The sequence below is a fragment of the Myotis nattereri genome (genome assembly GCF_964212035.1).
Source record: "Myotis nattereri genome assembly, chromosome: 10".
Lineage (NCBI taxonomy): Eukaryota > Metazoa > Chordata > Mammalia > Chiroptera > Vespertilionidae > Myotis > Myotis nattereri.
Window position 1 is genome coordinate 29,254,477 of NC_138085.1, and position 25,438 is coordinate 29,279,914.

The 25,438-nt window shown below is 38.4% G+C and overlaps 1 protein-coding gene across 1 annotated transcript; it reads left to right on the forward strand.

The window, feature by feature from the left end:
* Positions 1-4,614: 4,614 nt before the first annotated feature.
* RNF103 (ring finger protein 103) lies at positions 4,615-25,209 on the forward strand. Its single transcript, XM_081101019.1, has 4 exons — positions 4,615-5,223; positions 7,933-8,072; positions 18,277-18,392; positions 22,920-25,209. The coding sequence occupies exons 1-4, from the start codon at positions 4,998-5,000 to the stop codon at positions 24,490-24,492; spliced, it is 2,055 nt and encodes a 684-aa protein (XP_080957145.1). The 5' UTR covers positions 4,615-4,997; the 3' UTR covers positions 24,493-25,209.
* The last annotated feature ends 229 nt before the right edge of the window (positions 25,210-25,438 follow it).

Here is a 25,438-nt window from a genome sequence, read left to right on the forward strand (position 1 = left end):
CACAGACACAAATAGCAGTATGGCAGCATGGTGACTACCAGAGGGACTGGGGGACTGGGGGAGGGAGAAGAAGTTATAGGGGGATAAATACTGATGGAAGGAAATTTGATTTGAGGTGGTGAATGCACAATACAATATACAGATGATGTGTTATAGAATGAAACCTATATAATTTTATCACCCCGATAAATTCAATAAGGAAGTTTTTTTTTAAAAAAAAAAAGAAAGAAAGAAAGAAAGAAAGATAATGGATTGATGCCTTCAAAATTCTGAGAGGAAATGATTTCCAATGTAGAATTCTATATGTGGCCAAACGACCATTCAAATATGAAAGGTAACTGCAAGTAACTCAAATGATTCAAGAAAAAATATGCATCTACAATATAGAGAAAAGACATGATAAAACAAATGCAGAAACAATGTTAAAAACTGGTGACTTGCTGATGGGTATTAAGGAGGTTTTAGTAATATTCTTGCACATTTTTAAGTTTGAAAAAAAAGAGAATAAGGGTAGAATAAAGGAATTTTTAGATATGTAAGATCTCTAAAGTTTATCTCTTTGTTTCCTCTCTTACTAAACCACTGTATCATGGGATGTGTTCCATGCAAACAAGGAAGTGAAAGAGCAAAGTACAGCCATGGGATCAAGAAAACAAGTCCAACATAGAGGAGAAGGGATGACAGTTATACAATTGGTCTGAAGAGGAACCAGTCTAGCCTGGAGCAGGAAGACCAAGGACAGAGGTTTATTTCCAGTAAAATGCGGAATTCGTAGATTAGCCATTGGAATAGTTTCATAGTTCAGACAGAGATGAATAAGTGGACAGGACCCTAGAAAATAGGATAAAGCAAAATTTGAGTTAATTATTAACTCCAGGGAAATTGAACAATTGCATAAGAATGGAAATATAAATGATGTGGTTCAGCTATGAACAAGATTTATATGGTCATATTAATATAAAAATGAATATATAATATAATCGAATTGAGAATGAGAGGAAGAAAATGGTATATGAATGGGTGGTATAAAAGAGATCATTCCTCATATTCCATAGTAAGAAATCAAAATTGATGCATAAAATAGAAAAGCAGTAGAAATTTATTATTGGCAATACAGGTATAAACATGAGAAAAATGCTTAAAGAATTGTCTCTGAGGAATAGGAATCAGAGTGGGTAGGGATCAGAAGAAAATCTATATTTTTTATAACTAGGGTTTGTCTGGGACAGTCCCAGTTTATCCTTGCTAGTCTGGCATAACTTTGTTATTATTGCTCCTTTCACTCTCCACATTGTCCCAATTTGGATGAAGCCTTGAAGTGTTATTTTGCTTTTAAAACTATGCATCGGTAAAAATTTGATAAAAAATAAAATAAAAAGAGAGGGCTCTTTGGATCCTAAATAAAACAACTCTGATTTGTTCAGCTCAGCCAAAGACTTTAATTTTTTTTTTTTACTCTAAAAGAAATTCTCCATTTAAAATTAAATACAAGCACTATGCCTGTTTCGAAGCTCTTTTTACATTCACTACCTCATTTAATTCTTACAACAGCTTCATGGGATAAACATCCTCTCCCACTTTATAGATGATAAAAGTGCGATTTAGAGAGGTCTTGTGACTTCATAACAAGGTGACACAGCTTGTGGGTAATAGTCTACACTGGACCAGGCCCATTCATGATGGTTCTCATGCTCTTGCCACAAAACCAAATGACAAGGCATTTAAGCCATCCCACAAACAAACAGAATCTGAGATGGAAAATCAAGAACCCAGATTAATAGCCTAGTTGTTAGGAAACAGATTATGAAAAACAAGGAAAAATTCAAACATCCTTTTGTCATCTTGGTCTTTGTTTTTTAGTAGTTGTTTTTTTTTTTAAGATATTGAAGTTCTATTTTTTTTATTTATTTATTATTTTAAATATATTTTTATTGATTTCAGAGACGAAGGGAGAAGGAGAGAGAGATGGAAACATCAGTGATGAGAGAGAATCATTGATCGGCTGCCTCCTGCACACCCACTACTGAGGATGTGCCCTCGACTGGAATCGAACCCGGGACCCTTCAGTGCGCAGGCTGATGCTCTATCCACTGAACCAAACCAGCTAGGCTTGTCATCCTGGTCTTTGAACAAAACTTCTAATTAAGCTTCTCAATTAGGCATAGTTAGGAAACTGAAATCACCCTCATGAGAAAATAGCCGACCTCTTTCTTGGAATCCCAAAGAATGAATCTCTACTACTGAACCTCCTGACCAGGGAAGCGGTTGTAGTGGTTGTCTTATTTTTTAAAAGATATCTTAAAATTATAAAAATAATGCATAATTACTTAAGAAAAAATAGTAAAATAGTGATAAAGCACAAAAGAAAAAATGAAATCATCTAAATCCCACCACCTAAAGATGACTATGGTTAACATTTTAGTGTATATATCTCTGTCTTTTTCTTGTATGCATGCAAAAGTAGAATCATACCATGCAAACTTCTCAGTAACCTGCTCTTCCCCTTGAAACACTGCATTTTGGACATGGTTTCATGTCCATAACCATATGTCTATATCTTTCTTTTTAGTAGCTGCCTAATAGTTCACCATTTGTATTACTGTATTTGACTAATCCTTCATTGGTAGATACTTGGGTTGTTGTTGTTTTTTCTTTTGTTCTTTTTTTTTTCTACGATTAACTTTACAGCAACAAAACTCTGCACACACATCTCTGTGTACATGTCCAATCATTTCCTCAGGATAACTTCCTTGAAGTGAGATTACTGTGCCAAAGAGCAAGAATTTCAGGGGCCCTTCTAATTCACATTGTAAAATGCCCTTCTGAAAGGGTTTACGTACATTTCCATCAATAGAGGATCTAAGCAGCTGAAACAAGCCAGAAGTGTCAAGAGTTCTTTAATTCCTTTTTCCTCTAATATTTTTCAAATTTGAAACTTTGGCTTGACTGGGTCCATCTTCAGCTCACACCACAACCTTCCCATCTGCCCCTCTTTTATATTATTTGCGTTTCCCTCTGTCTTTCCACGCTAGTGAGTACATTCCTTTGGTACGAAGGACTGCACCCTAGATGTCAAGGTTTGGACAGCAACATTGCCCAGTAACAGGGTCACTGTGACATGCCCAAGGACTTCCCCCCCCACCCCCCCAACCCTCCCCCCTGCTCCCCCCCCCCCACACACACACGAATTTCATACACCGGGCCTCTAGTTTTGTTTTTTAATATCTTTATTGATTTCAGAGAGGAAGGGAGGAGAGAAATAGAAACATCAATGATGAAAGAGAATCATTGATCACCTGCCTCCTGCACACCCCCTCACTGGGAATCAGCCCGAAACCCAGGCACGTGCCCTTGGCCGGAATTGAACCTGGGACCCTTCAGTCGGCAAGCTGACGCTCTATCCACTGAGCCAAGCCGGCTAGGGCCCGGCCTCTAGTTTTATATAAGTTGCTCCCACACTCAGAGTAATGAAAAGGAATACGGGTACATTTTGCACTGGGACACATTAACATTCAACAGGCTTTGTCCTGGGAACTGAGCGCTTCAGTGCCCGGCTTGGCTTTGAAGGCCCCTCGGACTGAAGGCGGGCAGGGGAGAGACCGCGACAGGCAGGAGGCCAGCGGACCGGGCTCTAACTGCCCTTTGGCCAAACCTTTTCTAACACGCGGTGCACAAACTACATTCCCACCTAGAGATGGAAAGTCATTGTTTTCCGGGTTTCACCACCTACCACCTCAAACCAACTATGCCGAGATTTTCCCAGTTCACCAGGATCTGGCATAAACACGCTCTTCTATTTTTTATCGATATTAAGCGGACAATTAAGTGACCCATTTTTACAAAACATACACAGAGCGACACAATCCAAAGTCCAAACCGCAGGCAAAGTCAATGACTAACCCTCCGCAGGGCAGAAGGAAAGCGCGCAGGGAACACACCGGAGAGGCACCTCCGGGAGCTGCCCGGAGCGCAGTCCGGGCTGCGGCTTCGCACGTGTTCCGCGCCCCTGGCTAGGCCGCCGCGTTCCCCCGCCCGCCCGCCCGCCGGCGCTCCCTCCGGGCCCCGCCCAGGCCCCGCCCCTTCGCTGACGTCGTTGTTACGTCACGACTGGGGCTGCGGCCGCCGCGGGTTCTCGGCTCCGGAGGCGACGGTCGCGGCCTCGTGAGGTGACCGGGGCGTCAGGGACGGCGGCCCGGACCCGCGGCGCCCATCCGAGCGGGACGGGCACAGCGTGGCCAGGAGGCAACCCGGTAGCCGCCCGGGGAGCCAGCTCGGGCCTGTTTTTCCTTTTCTTCCTCCAGGACCTTCGCTCCGCGCGCCCCGTTTCCCTCTGCAGAGACCGCGACGCCCCCTCCCGGGCCGGGCCGCTGTGCTCGCCCGCCTGAAAGGCGCCGCCCGCCGGCCGGAGCGAATCGGGAGCCGCCGCCGCCGCCGTGCCCGCGGCCGCGCCTCTCGCGGAGCCTGGGCGGCCGGTGGGGCCGAGCCCTGGGCCCCGGGCGCGGCGCTGCGGCGGCCGCTCCTCGCGCTGGGCGCTGGGCCTGGCCGGACCGAGGGCCGCGTCCTCCTGACCCGCCGCGGGATCCCGACCGGCCCCCCCGGCCCCGCCTGCAGCTTGCACCCGGCTTCCTTTGTGGGTCGGAATTATTATTATTATTTTTTTTTTTTTTTTTTTGGCTTCCCCCTTCCCCTGGAGGCTGCGGGGCGGGAAGGCCGGCCCGCGCTCCTCTCCTTGCGGTGTTTCATGGACGGGGCATTTAAAGTTCTTTCCTTTCATTTTTCTCGCCTCTTGACGGGAAGGCCCCTCCTCGTCTGGCCCTCGCCCTGCAGAAACCCCGATCCACCTGCCTCGGGGCCGGGGATGTGCCGACAGTGACGGCGGCGAGCCGGACCCGCGCGCCGAGAGGGCCCCGGCCCAGCGGGCGAGCGCACGCCCTTCCCCGCCCTCTTCCTCGCGCTCGGAGCTCGGAAGCCGGAGCGGACCGCCGCCGCCGGGGAAGATGTGGCTGAAGCTGTTCTTCTTGCTGCTCTATTTCCTGGTCCTGTTCGTCCTGGCCAGGTTTTTCGAGGCCATCGTGTGGTACGAAACCGGCATCTTTGCCACCCAGCTGGTGGACCCGGTGGCCCTGAGCTTCCAGAAGCTGAAGACCATCCTGGAGTGCCGGGGTCTGGGCTACTCGGGGCTCCCCGAGAAGAAGGATGTGCGGGAGCTGGTGGAGAAGTCAGGCAAGTGTCGGGCTCTCCCCCGCGGTCGCCGCCGCCCGGGGCTGGGGGTGGGGGGGTGCGGGGGGAGGGGGGGGAGAGGGTGGGGTTGGGGGGCGACCTGTACTTCCTCGCCCCTGGTGGTCCCCCAGCATGAGGCCTTACCGGGAAGAGTTAAGCCGACTCCTCCGGGAGCTGCCCAGTTTTTCTTTGTCCAGGTTTTCTACAAAAAAAAAAAAAAGAGATGTGAATCCCATCTTGAGAAGGGGCCTGGGATGATTATTTATAGGGGTTAGGTGGATCTTGTAAAGGTTGTTTTAAAATAACAGTTTAAAGGGCAGCTTGTTAGTATTGTTTACCAAATTCCGTGATTTTTTTTTTTTCTCATTCTTGGGGAATGTTGCGAACTGAAAAGCATTATTTTTTGCCAGTTGAAATTCACGAGGCTGTGAGAAAAGCCCCCAGACGCTGCCTGTGCGGAGCGATATTTGTCAGGATAACAATAGCCAGTGGCCGGGAGGGGAAAACGCCACTGGAATACTTAGTACCAGAGATGCATTTAGGCCTGAGGTTTAAATGTAAAATGGGTTTAAACATAGAGAAAGCGTACACTGTATAGCATTAGCTTTTCATACTTTTAAGTATGGTGAAAATGAATGTTTTTTTTGTGAATACCTGCCTGGTTTTATATTTCTGTCAGGGCTTTTTAAAAATCCTTGTATTTTGGATGTGAACTTTTTCCCTTCTATGTCACAGGCACTGCTGCATCAGCCGGAATGGGCTGATGCACAGAATGGAAATAGTGCTAAGAGCATAGCATCTTAAAAATGCATTTTCACTAACTGTTGGTTTTGGGGTAGGATTTGATGGGAAATATGGTTAATTTTTTTTTTCACCCCTGGACAAAGTATATCCTTGTTTAGATATATTCTTCCTGAAATGGGGATGTGCTATCATTTGGGAAAGGCATTCTGGGTTGTTGTAGATAGCAGTTGAAACTGATAGTTACCTTTTGTTGTTGTTGTTTCAAGTATAGCTGTCAGCTGTGTCTTTTACAAGAAAAATGTTTTCTTCATTTAGTACCCTGTAGCCATATATTATGATAGCTGAGAATATTAATTCCAGAGGGTTTAGCACTCACGTATTTGAAAGTTAAGGGTTCTCAAACTCATATTACTATTGCACAGAGGAGGGAACCCTCTCTGTAAAAGTGGTACATTTTTCGTCAGAGGAAACAAAATTGTGTGTATTATTCTTACCTCTTGTTTACTAACTGGTTTATGGTGACTTTTATTTCTGGGTGGGGGGAATGGAGTAAAGTAGAAGATTTCTAATAAGTAAACACTTTAGGTTTAGAAATGAGAGGTGTCTTAACTGCCAAAGCCAAGTCCTTTTTCATGGTAAAATAGTTTAATAACACATTTTTTTTCTTTTGATTTTTATTTAGTGTTGCCTTTCTTGGGCCTAAAAATATTTGTCACTTTGAGTATACAGGAGTGTATATATCACTTGAAGAATACACACAGCCCACAAAAATATGACTCGGATCACACATTTTATAGCAGAGAAGTCTTGGGATTACAGTTTAACTTTATTCGTTGTGAGTGGTTTTGTTGCTATCATGATAAAGTGCTTGTTTTCTCAGGTTTAAAATTTAAGACAAAAGTTAACATGATTTGACATTAGTGTTTTCCTTTACTTTATATTTGATGATGTAAGCTCTAAATTTATACTGTTAATTTGTGTTTGAATATGGAGTTTGTTCTTATAGGTAATCTTTTGTATCTAACTTCCAAGTCATATAAGATCTGTTGCTATTTTAAGCATGCATTAATGGCAAATTCTGTAACTCATTTCTAAATCTTGTAAGTCAGAAGCATATAAAACATACTGTTCAGAAGTTGTTTGGCCCTGGCCAGTACTCAGTGGTTAGAGCACCAGCCAGAGCACCAAGGGTCAAGGGTTTGACTCCTGGTCAAGGGCAGTACCTGGGTTGTAGGTTCCATACCCAGCCCTATCAGGGCTGGTGTGGCAGGCAACCAATTGATGTGTCTCTCCCACATGGATGTTTCTCTCTCTCTCCCTCCCTCCCTCCCTTTTTCCCTTCCTCTCTCTCAAAAAAATCAATGGTAAAAATATCCTTGGGTTAGGATTAACAACAACAAAAAAATTGTTTGGCCCTGGCTGCTGTGTCTCAATTGGTTGGCCGCGTCATTCAATGCACCAAAAGGTGGTGGGTTTGATTCCCAGTTTAATACCCAGGTTGTGGGTTTGATCCCCAGTCTGAGTGCATACAGGAGGCAACCAATTAATGTTTCTCACTCGAATCAGTGTTTGTTTCTCTCTCCCTCTCCCTTCCTCTCTCTCTAACATCATTAAAAACTTATTTTATAAATAATTATTTGAAGCCTGGATGTTATACACAAAACTAAATAATATTGTGGTGGCTTTTAGACTGGTATACATTCAATAAATTATCTGATGACCCCTAGAATATAAGCCCTACAAGAAGATGGATTTTTGTCTGTTTTGTTCATATTTGCCTAATACATAGTAGGTTCTTATTACATATTTATTGAATGTGTGGATTTTAAATAGGTGTATTCAGGTTCTGAGCAGAGTGAAATGAAAGTATAATAACATGATTTTTAACATTGTAAAATGGAATTGATCATTGAAGATGAGAACGAGGGATTTTTGAAATCTTATTAGTGTTGTTTTTTCTGTCTTCAGGTGACTTGATGGAAGGTGAGCTCTATTCTGCACTCAAGGAAGAAGAAGCATCTGAATCTGTTTCCAGTACCAATTTCAGTGGTGAAATGCACTTCTATGAGCTTGTAGAAGACACAAAAGATGGCATCTGGCTGGTTCAGGTATCAGAAACAGCGATAGAAGTGAATTTATTCTTACCAAAATAGTAACACTTCTGTGTACTTATGTCAGGTTTCTTAGACATAACTCAGTTCTCATAGGGAGGCTCCAGTGACCTCTTAAAGTGTTAGGGAAAGAGAGTTGACCGCTTTGTTTAGAAACAGCAGAAGCAAATCCATTTTAGTTGTTGGATCTTCATACATATATTCCTTTTATTTAGTGGTTTGTACCATATTTCTTAATTTTTGTGAACTCCAGTTTTTAATTAAGTAACCCAAATGAACCCTAACTCTTATGAAAACTGTGAGATTTAATTAGCATATTGGAATTTTAGAGCTGTGAAGGATTTAAAAATATCTTTTATACTTCCCAAAGTATAGTTTATGTACCACTCATGGTAAAGAGCGAGCACACATTATCATTTATGTATTTTAATGTAAGTTAGAAAAATCAATGTATCGAACACGTAATTTCATAAATATCATTAGGGCAAGGCTAAGGTTATTTAAATTATTAAAAATGTAAGTTCTTTAAAGTATCATATTAAGTAAATTGCCATCATGAGTGCAGATAAAATTATGCTTATTGAACCAGGATTAAATTCCAAGTCCCCTAATTTCTTGTCTAGTGCTCTTGTCGTTTCACACTGGGATTGGCAAAGTTTGATTCAGGGTATAAAAATTAAAATAGCCATTGCTTTATGTATCTTCAATATGACTTTCTTTCAATATGGGAACATTACTACAAAATGTGGTAGAAAAAGCTGAATTCAGAGACCTTAGTTGCAGAGCTGATTCTATCACTGATTTGCATTGTGATTGTGGATAGGTAGACTTCTGTTGCACATGGTCTCAAATAAATATATATATATCTAAAGAGGATGCGATAATACTGTAGTTCACTGGGCTAAAGAGTTAAGGTTTGGGAACTCTTCGGGTAATTACATTGGATATTCTTGACCTTTCCTTTACTTCCAATCTTTCTATTGTGTTTGACCTATTACCCTCCAGATAATTTAATTCAGTAATTTTAAAAAATGAGTTTCTTGCCCTGGCCAGTGTTTCTCAGTGGTTAGAGTGTCAGCCATTTACCTACAGGTCTCTGGTTTGATTCCCCATTAAGGGCACATACCTGGGTTGCAGGTTTGATCCCTGGTCAGGGTGCGTGAGGGAGGAAACCAAAGTGTCTCTCTCACATTGATGTTTCTCCCTCCCCTCTCCCCTCTCCCCTCTCCCCTCTCTCCTCTCTCCTCTCTCCTCTCCCTTCTCCCTTCTCCTCTCTCCTGTCTCCTCTCTGCTCTCTCCCTCCGATGTGTTTCTCTCACATCATTATTTCTCTGTCTTTTCCTCTCTCTTCTACTCTCTCTAAAAAAAAATCAGTAGAAAAAATATCCTCAGGTGAATATTAACAAAATTATTTTCCAATTCAGTTGACATACATACAGTATAAGTTTCAGGTGTACAACAGAGTGATTAGACATTTATATACTTTACAAACTAATCACCTTGATAAGTCTGCTACCCATCTGACACCATACATGGTTATTACAGTATTATTGGCTATATTCCTTATGCTGTACTTTACATTTCTATAACTGTTTTTATAACTGGCAATCTGTACATCTTAATGCTTTTCATCTTTTCCCCCCATACCATCTGGGGACCATCAGTAACTATGAGTTTTTTCCATTTTGTTTATTTTTTTTTTTAGATTCCACATATAAGCAAAATCACATGGTATTTGTCTCTGTCTGAGTTATTTCACTTAGCATAATACCCTCCAGGTCCATCCATGTTGTTGCAAATTGTAATTTTTCATCCTTTTTAATGGCTAAGTAATATTCCATTGTATATATGTTCCACATCTTTATCCAGTCATCTAACAGTGGGCACTTAGATTGCTTCCGTCTTGGCTATTGTAAATAATGTGTGAACATAGGGATGCTTATATCTTTTCCATTTACGGTTTTGGATTTCTTTGGATAAATACCCAGAAATGAAATTGCTGGGTCATATGGTAGTTCTATATTTAATTTCTTGAGGAACCGCTATACACTTTTTCATAGTGGCTGCACCAATTTGCAGTTGCACCAAGAGTGCAAACGGGTTCCCTTTTCTCTACATTCTAGACAACACTTCTTGTTTGTTGATTTATTGAAGGTAGTCATTCTGACAGGTGTGAGGTGAGATCTTATAGTGGTTTTTGATTTGCATTTCCCTGATAATTAGTGACATCAAGCATTTTTTTCATATGTCTGTTGGCCATCTGTATGTCTTTTTGAAGAATGTCTAGTCAAGTTGTCTGCCTATTTTTTAAATGGATTGTTTGTTTTTTTGATGTTAAGTTGTATGAGTTCTTCATATATTTTGGATATTAACCCCTTATCAGATGTATCATTGGTGAATATCTTCTCCCATTCAGTAGGTTGTCTTTTGCCTTTTCATTTTGTTGATGGTTTTCTTCACTGGCAAAACAGTTTTAGTTTGATATAGCCCCATTTGTTTATTTTTTCTTTTTCTTGCTCGAGGAGATATATCCAAAAAGATATTACTAAGAGTGATGTCAAAGAGTTTACTGCTGAATTTTTTCTCTCGGAGTTTTATAGTTTCAGATCTTACATTTAACTCTCTAATCCATTTTGAGTTTATTGTTGTATATGGTATAAGAAAGTGGTCTAGTTTCAGATAGCTCAAATTCCACTTGGGAGAGGTAGGCACTAAATAAGTAAATATTTAATATAACATCAGTTAGTGGAAAGTGCTAAGAAGAGAAATAAGCTAGGTAAATTAGGAGACAGAGAGTGGCAAGGAATTCTCTGATAAGGTGACACTTGAATGAAGTAAAAACCAAATAATGATAGTGAATGTTAGCATTATAAATTCTAATCACTAAATTATTTTTGTCTGAAAATAGTTTTTAAACCTCATAGGTATTAATAGTTGAGAAATGACTCCTAAGAAAAATGGAATGTATTTATATGGTTTTCTGTGTGTTAATGATGCAGTAGGGCACACACACTTACTTTTTCCAGTGACCTTCAAGATTTGCAATGTCTGGTTTGTATTCCTTGGGATTAGTGGCTTACATCTGTCAAATGGCTGGCTTGCGTTGAAAGAACAGTCTCTGGCAGTACAACTGAGAAGACTGAGATGAAAACCCTGTCCTTGGCACTCTGAACTTACTAGCTAACCTAATCAGCACGGAAACTTCGGTGTGAGCTCTTAAAAGAAACCTTTTTTAAAAGATAGATGGATGGATGGATAGGTAGGTAGGTAGGTAGGTAGATAGATAGATAGATAGATAGATAGATAGATAAAAATAGCCCTGGATAGATAGATAGATAGATAGATAGATAGATAGATAGATAGATAGATAGATAGATAGATAAAAATAGCCCTGGCCAGCATGGCTAAGTAGTTAGAGCATCTGCCTGTGCATCAGAGGGTCAGAGGTTCGATTCCTAGTCAAGGGCACATACCTGGGTTGCAAGTTCAATCCCAGTCCCAGGGCATGTTTGGGAGGCAACCAATCCATGTGTCTCTCTCACATGATGTTTCTCTCTCCTCTCTCTCTCTCTCTCTCTCTCTCTCTCTCTCTCTCTCTCTCTCTCTCGGTGTCTGCCCCCTCCCACCTCCTTTCCACTCTCTAAAAATGAATGGAAAAATATCCTTACTCCTCAGGTGAGGATTTTTAAAATTACTTAATTAATTACTTAAAAATTTAAAATATCTTCTAGAAACAGAAGAGAAATATTCTCTCGGTTACTTGTTATTCTGTCAGCTTAAATCATATTTATCTAATCTCTTGTAAAAGATAACTTTCAAGAATTAGTTTTTAACAAATTGAATTATCTTTCTTTTCTAATTATTGGTATTTTGTTTTTTATTTATTTTTAAAATATATTTTTATTGATTTGAGAGAGGATGAGAGAGGGAGCGAGAGATAGGAAACATCAATGATGAGAGAGGATTATTGATCAGCTGCCTCCTGCATACCCGCCACTGGGGATCGAGCCACATCCCAGGCATTTGCCCTGACAGGAATCAAATTGTGATCTGCTTCATAGGTTGAAGCTCAACCACTGAGCCATGCCGGCCAGGCAAATTGTCGGTATTTTAGACGAAGCTGACTTAACTTCAGTTTGTTCTGTCGTTTTGTTTTGTTTTTAAGTCCATGAGGATGCATAAATCTCGGCCAATTCAATCCTCTTCAAATTGCCTTTATTTTAGGTATCCTGTGTAAAAAATAATTAAACACATCCCAGTTCTCTCTTTTTTAACTCCCAGTTTTCTAATATCATTTCCTCACACAGATGAATTATAGTTTCCTTTTGTATTTATTGAGGAAAAATGTAGTTAGGTGGCATATAACTGATAATTAGCACTTTAAACTTTATATACTATTTTACTGAAAGGATGTCTGCATTTACTTAGGGAAAATGTGACTTTAATAAATGGGTATATGACTTAGCTGTTCCATCACTTGGTCATTTCATTATTTTTCTGAAATGGATTGATTGGCAATCTAGATTGATTATCTTTTTTGGTAACACTCCATGTGGAATGGCACTACAAAAGGAAAAGGACTTTCTATAATATATGTAATTCACTTTATAGTCCTTACTGGAGGCCTGGTGCATGAAATTCATGCACAGGTAGGGTCCCTAGGCCTGGCCTGCGATCAGGGATCAGGGCCAATCTTCCCTGGCTGCCATCAGCCGGCTCTGCCCCCGACCGTCAGTGTCCGCCACCACCCACCCACAGTCCCCTGTTCCCCATCGGGCAATTGGAGCCTGCCAGCCTGTTGACCGTTCCCGCCTGCTCACTGACCCCGCTGCTGGTTGCCCTCTGTGTGTGGGGTGACTGGCGGGGTGATCAGAGCCCTGCTCCCTAGCACCCGCCTTGGCTTGGCGCCACCCACATTTGCCGCTACCTTCCCCTGGTTCTCTGTTCCCCATCGAGCAATTGGGGCCTGCGGGCTGGGGGCAGCTCCTGCGTTGAGCGCCTGCCCCTGGTGGTCAGTGCGTGTCATAGCAACTGGTTGTTCCACTATCTGGTCGATTTGCATAGTATGCTTTCATATATATAGAGAGAGATGATTTCTATCTTCTCTGTAATTCATGAGTTTATTTTCTGAGTAATATATGTTAATGATCTTTATATTTTTCTCCTTAATTGAAGATGTATTCATGCTCATGAATTAGCCTTATGTTAAAATAGAGTATTAGGATACTCCTTTTCATGTCAAACTTTTCTATGTCTATCTTACATTCTCTATAATATGAGATGGAAAGAACACCTCTTTTTCCTAACAGCTCTTTTTAACATTCTGTTATTTCCTACTTTGTTTCTAACCTAAGCTTATATCCTTCATTAGCTATTTTTCAGTTTTGTAGATTCCTTGATTCTGCTGCCACCCAATAGTCTTAGTATCACGAAACAGAAGACAATTACTTTCTTTCAGGAGACTCTTAGGCAGATAGAATAGTGGATAGGCTTCTGAAATGGAAAACTTTTCATACTTTATGGGTTTTATGGATTTAGCCTTATCTTAAGATTTCTGTTTCTCTGTTTTGACTTTTGTTCAAAGAAGCACTGTGATACTTGTTCTCTACTGGCTTTGTCACATCATAAGGAAATTTAACATCACTAGACTTGATATAGCAGTGAAAAGCAACATATTATTTGAAGTAAAGCTTTAGGTCAATATTTACTGAAGTATTATGCTAGTGTATTTCCTGCTTGGCTGAAAAGAGTTAATAACTGTTTTAAAAATTATTCACCTTTGCTCCTAGACAATAGTTTTGTCCAGGAAGATTCTAACCTATTTATTCCTTTCTTGACATTATTCCAAAGGTGAAATATATAGCCAGCCACTTTATTCTTTATTTTGTATTGGTCAAAAAATTTTATGTTTTCTCATAGAGAAAGCTTTGTGAGATTACAAAAAAATAATAATTAAATGCCACTGAGTTCTGTTTTTGTCAATTACTCATACTCATTTTCAATGACTTTATACAATTTGTGTATAAATGTTTAGGTTGATCTATAATTTTGAAAGTGGAATCTCTCTGTTAAAATGAATTACTGAGAGATGCAGAAAATATAATAGCACAACACTCGTGTTCTATGCAGTTGTTATTTAATTTAGCCTAGATGTTGTCATATGGGGATTAACAATATTAAAAGGCATATGTCAAATGTTCTGATTAGTAATAAAGCCCACCTCTAAAATACATGTGTAGGCAAAAGTCTGTGGCTTTTTCTTATATCATTGTAGCACCTGTAGTACAGAATAGGCAATAACCTGAAGCCAGTTTTTCCTTGTATGTTTAACTGGACTACATAAGGTTGACATCAGAAAATATGGGCACTTGGCATCACATACTGTCCAACCTAGTTCCATCCAGAGATATGTGCTGCAGCCAGCTCATGCTGTGTCATGAAGGGCGATTGTTAACATCTCTTCCCAACTCCATATGTAGAGATGTCATGTTGCTAACTTGAATTCGGCCATCTGGGAGTATTTATACTAAAGAAATCAGCAAATCAGAGCTTCCTTTTTCTTCTAAAGAACTGGTTATTAAGCATTTACCAGCAAACTACTGGTTTCATCCATTCGTCCAACCATCTAACAAAATATAAACCTTGTGATAAGCACTAAAGACACAAATGTGAATAACATATAGTCTATGCCATAAAACAGCTTACAGTTTGGTTTACTAAAATGTGTGGGGCAGTAAAAATGTTAGTATATAATTGATTATCTTTCCCAGCTGAGTTAGATGGTCCATTGTGGTGCTAGCATCTTAAAGGATCCTAAAGAAGTCTATTACACAATGAAGGAACCTAGGAAAATTGCAGTAGTCTTTTTCTGGGAAAAGAGTTTTTTTAAATATACTGGATTGGAAGTCTTTATGCCAGACGAGGGTTAAAGACATTGATGCTCAGTTACATAGCAAGGGACTATTTATGCTAGTGTTTGTCCAGAAAACATTCCAGATGACAAGTTGTTGGGGAAGGCACTTTCATTATAACAGTAATAAAAAACTTGGAAACTTCAGAGAACCTGTATAATAAGAGAAAGAGAATGAGTTACTAAAACATTAAAAGCTGAAATTGTTGGGTTCAGCTAAATATTTAATCAATACCAAGTGAGTTAGGCTAGCTGCACACTAGACTAGCTTCAGGAAATACAATGATGAGGAAGTGTTGGGATGCCAATTAGAGAGACTTGGGATGGGGGTGAAAAGATAGCTTCACTTCTAGCCTGTTGCCAAGTCTGTCACAGACTTAGAACTCAGGCTGTACTTTTTTTCTGGTCTCTGAAAATATTCCTTAACAGAGACAGCAACATCCTTTCTGAACTGCCAAGAAATATGATCCCCTCTTAATAAGACCAGCAGTGTGAGTGCCTTTCAGAATTATTGTGCATACTTTTTGTTATAAGCAATAGTTGGGAACTCTTACTGGTGTGACACAAAAGTAATAGGCTTACAGTGTTTTGTTGTGCCATGTGACTCAGCCAGATGAGTTATTTTCTGAAAATATTAAGATTTCTAGCCCTAACCGGTTTTGGCTCAGTGGATAGAGCATCGGCCTGCGGACTAAAAGGTCCCAGGTTCAATTCCGGTCAAGGGCATGTACCTTCGTTGCGGGCACATCCTCAGTAGGAGGTGTGCAGGAGGCAGCTGATCGATGTTTCTCTCTCATCGGTGTTTCTAACTCTTTATCTCTCTCCCTTCCTCTCTGTAAAAAATCAATAAAATGTATATATTTTAAAAAAGATTTTTAGTGGTTGTTTAATTCAGCCTCCACCAAATTTCATTTATGCTAAGTCTCTAATTGAATAATATAACTGTTTAGGACATTGGACAAAATAATTTCTAATTGCATAAACAACTACAGAGTCAAATAAGATGCTTTCATGCAATGCCCAGGGGATTTTTCATTTTTGTGTGGCTCTCTCAGTCAGGCATCATTAAACTCCAAAAGCATGTGTTGGAACAGCTTGCTGAATAAATAAGGCCCTGGGGTTGAACATTGTCATGTACTTGCCACAAGAGTGTTCCCACCTCTCTTCACACACTTCTGTCTGTACTGTAACCTGAGTGCCTGAGAACAATCCCCTGTCATTCCTACTTCCTTTCCTAGCCCTGGAGCTCTAAGTCTGAAAGATACCTGTGCAGTGATCAGGATCTTCACTGGAGAATGCCCCTAAGACTTAGGGCCAAACTTTATATTGATTCAAGCAACCTCTTGATTAATCCCTTAATGCAATGTCATTTTAAAGACAGACCTGAAAATGTTTATTTGCAGGGTTGATTAGAAAATGGGAGTGAAAGGGAGTTCTTTTAAAAAGAAGGCAGAACGGGGAGTATGGTGATCTCTTAACGCTGAGTAATCTGAAAAATAAGTTCATGATTTCTTTGATTACTTGGCAGGAAAAAGAACTACTACATTGACTCTTGAGTGGTAGGGAAAAAAAGAAAAGAAATGCTTGTCTTGCTTGATCTCCCTTATTCTTCAAGTAAAATTTATGCAGCACCTTTGGACTGTGGAAAAATTTGAAAGCTAGGGACTGACTTGTAACTGATGTGTGAACCTCCTCAGAAAGAGCCTTCATCTACTAAGATCATGTCTTCAAATTGCCCTTTTTCTGGTTACCTCAACCATGTCAGCATTTGAATAATAACTTATGCCTTCCTAAATAAGACCATTTATTGTCACTAAAAAGTACTATGTATGTGTACTTATTAAGCTTCAAAGTTATGTTACAAAATGTTACATATGTATGTATGTCTGTGTAGGCATAAGGATGATACCACCAATGGTATATGGCAGGGTTTATTGGACTGTTGGCACTTACAGTGTCATTTGTCACTACCATGCATTCTCTCTCCTTGAAATTTGTTAGACTTCCACAGATGAGGTAGCTGTGCTGTCTCCCGCCTCTTCCTGGGAGTTGACTATTGGCACTCATTTCACACACTCCCCTGGGATTTCACTTCCTGGAGACTTTGTGAACATGAAAATAGCCCTTCCTTCCAGAAAGATTAGAGGCCCTCCAAGTATTGTGTTGTAATTTTGAATTAAATAGTTCTAGTAATACAGCATTCGTGAAAAAACAATAACACTTGGGATATATACACCCTGGGCTTAAATCAAACAAATATTTTCGTCTTTCCTTTAGTTCCTATTTAGTTATTTGTGTTTGTGTTTCTTGTGTTTTTTTAATCCTCACCTGAGGATATGTTTTTATTAACTTTTAGAGAGAAACATTGATTAGTTGCCTCCTCTATGCTCTCCAACTAGGGATCAAACCCACAATCTAGATATGAGCCCTGATTAGGAATCAAAACCGATAACCTTTTTTTTTTTTTTGGTGTACAGGATAATGCTCCAACCAACTAAACCATCCTGCCCAGGGCTGTGGTTTTTATTTTTATTTATTTTAATTTTTGTTTTTTACTGGTGTTAACTATTAGAAAGACCGAGAAAGAAGTCATTACGTAATTTGAAGGTTCATTTACTTAGGTTAATTTAGTTTTTTTGTTTTTCTTTTAAAAAAATATTTTCTGCTCTCAATGCTAATTGTGTTTGAAAGCAACTTGCATATTTGAAGTAGAAGTTCAAAAATGTAGAATTCATTATGGGAATTCTTTTTATATGTTAGAACCTTTCGTGATTTTTATGAAAGTAGTAGTATTGATTTTAGTCAAAGCATTATTTAATATAAAACATGTGTTTGACTCTTGGCTCCATAATTATACTTTTAAAAAAGTAAAATTTGAACGCATTGAACCCACAGGTGATCATTTTGAAGTAAGCTTTATTTGTATTATTGTTTAAAATTTTGAGAGCAGAGAAATGACTCCAAGGGCCATTTTCTTAAACCTATGAAACGTAATTCTAGAGAACAGGCCACATGGTAGAGAAAGGGATGTGGCTAGCTTTTTAACATGGCTTTGACTCCCCTTCTGTGTAACTACCACAGAGTGTGGGAGTTGAATGTACTGTATTCAGTATTTTAAGTCTTGTCCAGTTGGACAGTGTCTCCTTTTATAAGAATTGCAGTTGTGATATGATGGTACAGCAAAGAAGAACTGTGAACAGAATTTTTTTTTAAGTGAAGTTATATTAAAAATGGTTGGTTTGACTCTATCTTAAGTTATTAACGTTTCTGTTTTTCTTTTGGGGGAAATAGGTCATAGCAAACGACAGAAGTCCCTTAGTGGGTAAAATCCACTGGGAGAAAATGGTGAAAAAGGTGTCAAGATTTGGAATACGGACAGGCACTTTCAACTGTTCTAGTGACCCCAGGTAAGTTGATTAGGCAGTTCTTAGAATCTGAGTTCTGACCAGAATTTTTAAAAATAAAGACAGTGATATTAGAAGCCTCTTTAAAATGAAAGCTAGTTCTCTCATTCAGCACACTGTTAGTCACACAGATGCTTGATTAATAGTTTTTGATAAACTGGCAGTTATTTACTTTCTCTCTTTTTGCTTCTTCTGTGTTCTTTCTATTAAGGGACACTCTTAATTGTATGTCTTCAGTCCTTTTTGTTTCACTTTTCTTTCCCAGAGAAATTTCACATTTATGGCTTTTGGTGACATCTTTGTACTTACCTAAATCTTATTCCATAATTCTGATATCTGGTTTGCATTTTGACACTCATTTTCATGTGCTCTACCATTATCCCTAATACATTGTGTTCCCTAAACCTAGTATCCAAATTCAGATTCATCCTCTTTTTCTTTAATAAACCATGTGCCCTTTCTACCTTTCCTTTTCTTTTATTGTTTGTTTTTTCCGTTTTCTCAGACAAGAATCCTTACAGGCATTTTTGTTTTTCTCTTTGTCATCATCTCCAGTATTTAGTCTGTCAAATTGATTTGTTTTTATTTTTTCCATTTGTTCATTATATTGAATTTTATTTTCATTTCTAGTGCCATCAAGTTATAATTTAAATTCATCTATTCATTTAATTATCTACTGAATAAATTTTTGTTTTCAAAAAATTTTTTATTTATTCGAGAGAGAGAAAGAAAGAAAGAAACATCGATTGGTTACTTCCAGTACATGCCTTGACCGGGAATCGAACCGGCAACTTTCAGTGCACAGGTTGACGCCCATCCAACTGAGGCACACCAACCAGGGCACAAACATGAAGATTTTGATGCACAGCTACTTGTATCAGTTTCAATAATGTCATGTTCATGTTTCATTTTCTTTGGAAAGGCTTCCACCCAGAGCTGTGGTCGGCAAACTGCGGCTTGCGAGCCACATGCGGCTTTTTGGCCCCTTGACTGTGTCTCTTCCTAAGCCTTAGGAGTACCCTAATTAAGTTAATAACAATGTACCTATCTATATAGTTTAAGTTTAAAAAATTTGGCTCTCAAAAGAAATTTCAATCGTCGTACTATTGATATTTGGCTCTGTTGACTAATGAGTTTGCCGACCACTGACCTAGAGTAAGAATGGTTCTTGTTATAGAAGCTGTGCTTAGTCAGGGTTAGTTGTTTCTTCTTTTGAGGGTTATGGAGATATAGAAGAACTGGCCAGGGAATAGAGTTATTCAGCAAGTGTTTTAATCATATTTTGAATAATTTAGTCATCATTTTGATCTCGGATTTTTAAAACACCAAAACTTTCTACTCCACTGTCTGTGTTCTTTTTTTCTTTTTTTTTCTTCACTCACGGATATTTTTCCATTGATTTTTAGAGAGAGTGGAAGACAGAGGGAAAGACAAAGAAATATTGATGTGAGAGAAACTCATTGGTTGGTTGCCTCCCGCTCGTGCCCACAGGGCCCAGCTGGGGAGGAGCCTGCAACTGAGGTACATCCCTTTGACCAGAATTGAACCCAGGACCCTTCAGTCCTCAGGTCGATGCTCTATCCACTGAGCCAAACCAGCTAGGGCTGTGTTGCAAGCATATCAAACTCACAATTGGCTGTAGTATGTAGTTCCTTCTCTAGGTGGTTTCAGGACAGCCTCCTCTAGTGTGCCAGTCCCATTGTATAGCAGTACTTTCTTGACCTTTTTCGCCCCATGAGACTGTTCAGGACCACCACTTCTGGGCAGTGTCTGACTCCTTCCATAGCAGAAGTTTTAATTTTTGTACTTGAGTATCTAGCTTGCCTGGCCATAGTTCCCCTCATTCCCCCAACAAGGGATCTAGCTCAGATAGCTGTACCTTTCAGGTCTATACTCTTTTTTTTTTTTTTTTTTTTTTTGAGAAAGTAGAAAGTGAAATGAGTATATATCTTGTAGGGGATGAGGGTAGGGTTAGAGAGATTAGGGGTATTGAAGAACAAATGGGAGGGCATTGGAATTGCAGGAAGCTAAGTGGTAAACAGGGCGGTGTGTAGTGAGAGTATCAGGGATGGAGGCCCACGGAATAAGCAGTGAAGGAAAAATTGGAGGAAGGCCAAGATGACCAATGACTTCATCTGAAGAAACAGCATTATATAAACAGAATACCAATGCCACACCAGAAACTCAAGTGCCAAAACTCATAAGCCATGTTTTCTATCATTTTTAGTCTTCAAATTCTCTAAGAGATCTCAAAAAATTTACTTTAAAAACTAGAGTATATTTTCATGGAGTTGTTACTGAATTTATTCAGACCTTTAAAAAGCTTTTTTTTTTTTTAATTGGCAATAAACATTTTTATACAGATAAAAAATAATATAACATTCTTGAAAAATAATATTACATTTGCCTTTATTTCTAACAGTAAAGTTTAAATTAATATGATATACTTTGTGTATTAGATTTTTTTAGAATGGTGTTTAGATATATATATTAGTAGCCTGCTGTTTTATAAGTATATAACATTGTTTAAAAATAATATGTACATTAGGCTTTACTTCTATTTAGCAGTATAGTTTAAATTAATGATATACTTGATTTGTGTATTTTATTTCTTTAGAACTGTGCTTAGATAAATAAGTATTAGAGTTTTTTTCAAGTATGGAAACATTTAATTTGAAAGGTCATGATAACATGCAGAATTATTTTTTCCTGGGTACTCTTAAATTCCATCTGTAATGATGAACCTTAAAACTATCATTTAGCTCTGAACTGAAAAGAAAGCACATAGTACATTTGTTTTCTTGCATGAAAAAATAATATACACTAAAACTGTCTGTTTTACGGACTAAGGTTTTCTATTAGAAAGTCTGTCGTTCCATTTATAACACAAATCAGAAGCCAAATATTCTCTGAAGTGGTTTCAAAGATAAAAAGAATGACCAAGAGAAGAAATGTGTCATCATAACTACTATATGCAATTAAAAAATAAAGCTATTTAAAGATATTTAAGATTAAATAAGGCAGTTATCTATGTATGTATTTAACTTGCTGATTTGGGGGGGGTAAAAATATAATTAACATCAATGAATTATTATTTTGCATTAGAAAAATACCTTGTTAAGGGATAGAACATATATTTTTTTTTAGGATATATAATTCTAAAACCATTTCAGTTAAAGCAATATTGATTTTAATGGAATCTGATCTTGTTAAGGAAGTGAATCAACTCAACAAGAAGCTGAGTTATGGTCTATGATTCTGAGTCACCAGATCATTTCCCAAAGTCATCACTAACCTTGTCTTTATGACAGAACATGCTGTCTTTACTTTATTACCATCCATTTACAAATCTGTAACAAACAAAATGTATCAACAGACAGTTGTTTGTACTAAAAAAAAAATGTATCCACATGGTAACCCCCTGCATCCCCCAACTTCATTAACGTACATTTATATAATTTAAAATTCCACAGGTTCGGTTTTTGAAAAAAAAAAATTTTTTTTTAAGAAAACTTTCATTTATTATCTCACCACTGTAATACTAAACAGCCATTTTTATTTTTTAGTATTCCCTTTCATTTGTAATCTAGTTTTTTTAGAGGAGAAGGATGTCACAATTATTATAGTAAGAATCAGTCCATTTTCAAAGGGATTGGAGTCATGACCCTATGGGTAAATCTAAACAATTTAATTTTAGGTAATTTTTTTGTACTTACTCTGTTATAAAATGGGGTCATAGTTAGACTGAATCTCCTTAAACTGAAAACTTACTGTCTTTGTTTCCTCTTTGTTAAACACTCCTCTTCATGGTCTTTAAAGAGAAGACAAAACAATATGGGACTTGCTCTTTTCTAGATGAACTTTTGTGCACGTTACTTTTAACTGCCTGTGTGCATCAGGCATTATGGTGGGTGTTTGGTTAATAAATGGGCACAGCATGGCTCCTATCCTCAGAGAGCTTGCATTCAAGTCAAGGACTTGTGCTGTAGGATAATCGATTTCCTTCTCTCGTCTTTGCTCATCTGAATCTTCAAGACCTACTTTAGTTCCCAAACCTTTCACAAAATCTTCACCAGTTCAAACTTCCAATGATATTCCTTTCTCTGAACTTTTTCTTAACATTATTTAGTAATGGAATATATACAGTTTTATCCTTGTTTTGTTTCCTTAATATGATTTTAAATTCCTGGTGAGCAGGAATTATTTTTCTATTATCTTTTGGATCTTATCGACACTAATGCAGTTAGTAGGTTCATAATAGATGCTGAAGTATTTGCTGATTCCTTGACTTTTCAAGCTACACTTTCTTAAAAAGAGAGATACTACAAAAAGAGAGCTTACTTTTCAAACTCTTGTACAAACTGTGAGATATTGATATTACTATTGATTTTTTAGAGGTTATTTGGTTTGAGGGAGAGAGTATCTTTCAAGTGCTAAAGAAATTTGTCAGGAGAAGACAGATTGTTTGCACAATACCGAGGAAGCTTATCTAGCAGCCCAGCTGTTTACTTATAGTTTCCTCTCTTATAGATACTGCAAGAGAAGAGGCTGGGTACGATCCACACTCATTATGTCTGTTCCACAAACAAGTACTTCTAAAGGGAAAGTCATGCTTAAAGAATACAGTGGACGCAAGATTGAAGTAGAACACATTTTTAAGTGGATAACTACTCATGCAGCTTCTCGGATCAAAACCATTTATAATGCTGAACATTTAAAAGAAGAATGGAATAAAAGTGATCAATATTGGGTAAAAATATACCTGTTTGCAAACCTTGACCAACCCCCAGCTTTCTTCTCTGCACTAAGTATAAAGTTTACTGGAAGAGTTGAGTTTATTTTTGTTAATGTGGAAAATTGGGACAACAGGAGTTATATGACAGATATTGGTGTATATAACATGCCATCATACATACTTAGAACTCCTGAAGGAATTTACAGATATGGAAATCACACAGGTGAATTTATATCCCTTCAGGCCATGGATTCGTTTTTGCGCTCATTACAACCTGAAGTAAACGATTTGTTTGTTTTGAGCTTGGTTCTAGTTAACCTTATGGCTTGGATGGACTTATTTATCACACAAGGAGCTACCATAAAGAGATTTGTGGTTCTCATAAGCACTTTAGGAACATATAATTCTCTATTAATTATTTCCTGGCTACCAGTGTTGGGCTTTTTACAGCTCCCTTACTTAGATAGCTTTTATGAATATAGCTTAAAATTGTTGAGATATTCTAATACAACCACACTGGCTTCATGGGTAAGAGCAGACTGGATGTTTTATTCTTCACACCCAGCCCTGTTTCTCAGTACATACCTTGGACATGGTTTACTAATTGATTACTTTGAGAAGAAGAGACGACGCAACAACAATGATGACATCAATGCCAATAACTTAGAGTGGTTATCAAGTCTATGGGACTGGTACACCAGCTACCTCTTCCACCCGATTGCTTCTTTTCAGAACTTCCCTGTGGAATCTGATTGGGATGAAGACCCCGACTTATACTTGGAGCGATTAGCTTTCCCTGACCTTTGGCTTCACCCTTTGATACCAACTGATTATATAAAAAACTTGCCAATGTGGCAATTTAAGTGTCTGGGAATCCTGTCTGAAGAGGAAATGTTGGCGAGTTCTCACGATATTGAAAATGACTCGGATGTCGAGAGCACGGACACTTTTAATAGTGAGAAGGAAGTATTTGAAGATAAACAAAGCATAGTTCACAATTCTGTAGGAAGAGTAAGTCACTGTGGTGCTGAGGCTTGTTCATGTGCCAATAATTATTGTCAGACCAGCCTACATGAAAGGAAAGGGAGGTCATATGGATCATATAACACTAATGAAGATATGGAACCTGATTGGTTAACTTGGCCTGCTGATATGCTGCACTGTACTGAATGTGTTGTTTGTCTAGAGAATTTTGAAAATGGATGTTTGCTAATGGGGTTGCCTTGTGGTCATGTATTCCATCAGAATTGCATTGCGATGTGGTTGGCTGGGGGCCGACACTGTTGCCCTGTTTGCCGGTGGCCTTCTTATAAAAAAAAGCAGCCATATGCACAACATCAGCCCCTGTCAAATGATGTCCCATCTTAACCATGTGCAATTTGTCCTTTATAAGCTTTGAGTATCTTCAGCTTGCCTTTTTAATGTTAGTCACAATGTTTTTGTGGTTTGAAGTTTAGTTTAATGTTAGTGCAGTGACAGGAAATACACATTATACTAATGTTGATAATTATTTGGTTGCCTGTGTGTCAATTGAATGCATACTTAATTGTAAAGATTTTTATTTACAACATTGGCAATTGAGAAGTTAATGTTTTTTGTAAGCACAAAAGAAGTATGATAGAAATTTATCCTAGCAAGACTTTATAAAGTAGGATCAAATTCTAATGAAATTGAGGCAGTTTCTTATCCTAAATGTTTCCTCCCTTTTTACAATCTCTGTCCAGCATCTCTTGGGTAAATAATGTATGCTCTGAGACATGAAATTAAAAGACTATGAAATAAATTATTTTAAAACCAAAAGATTATAGCTTTTCCAATGTTAAATTGTTTTTTATAAGGTGTCTGAATTTTATAGCATTTTATTGATTTGTTAGTTTTACAAATAAAGCAAATACGATTCTTGACTCGTGGGGAAAATAAAGGCAGAAATTATGTGCTAACACTGGCCAGAGTTGATGTTAGTCAATCTTATAGGTTGATTAGCTTTAATGGGAAGGAATTTTATGGTGGGCTTTTTTTATAAGTTTTAAATCATTTATTAGTATTTACCATATCTAAATAAAATCAACTATAGTAATTAGCCTCGCATAGATTACTTTATATCTTTTTCCTGCTTTTATTTTGAAATATTTCAAAACTACAGAGACATTGGGAAACACAGTAAAATGAACATTCATTTCTCTAATTCACCAAGCATTTACGTTCTATTGCATTTGCTTTCTGTCTTCTCTGTACATATTTATCTTTTTTCTTTCTTTGGTTGTTTTTCTTTTTCTTGATCCCTTTGAAAATAAACTTCAGTCTTCTTGGTGCT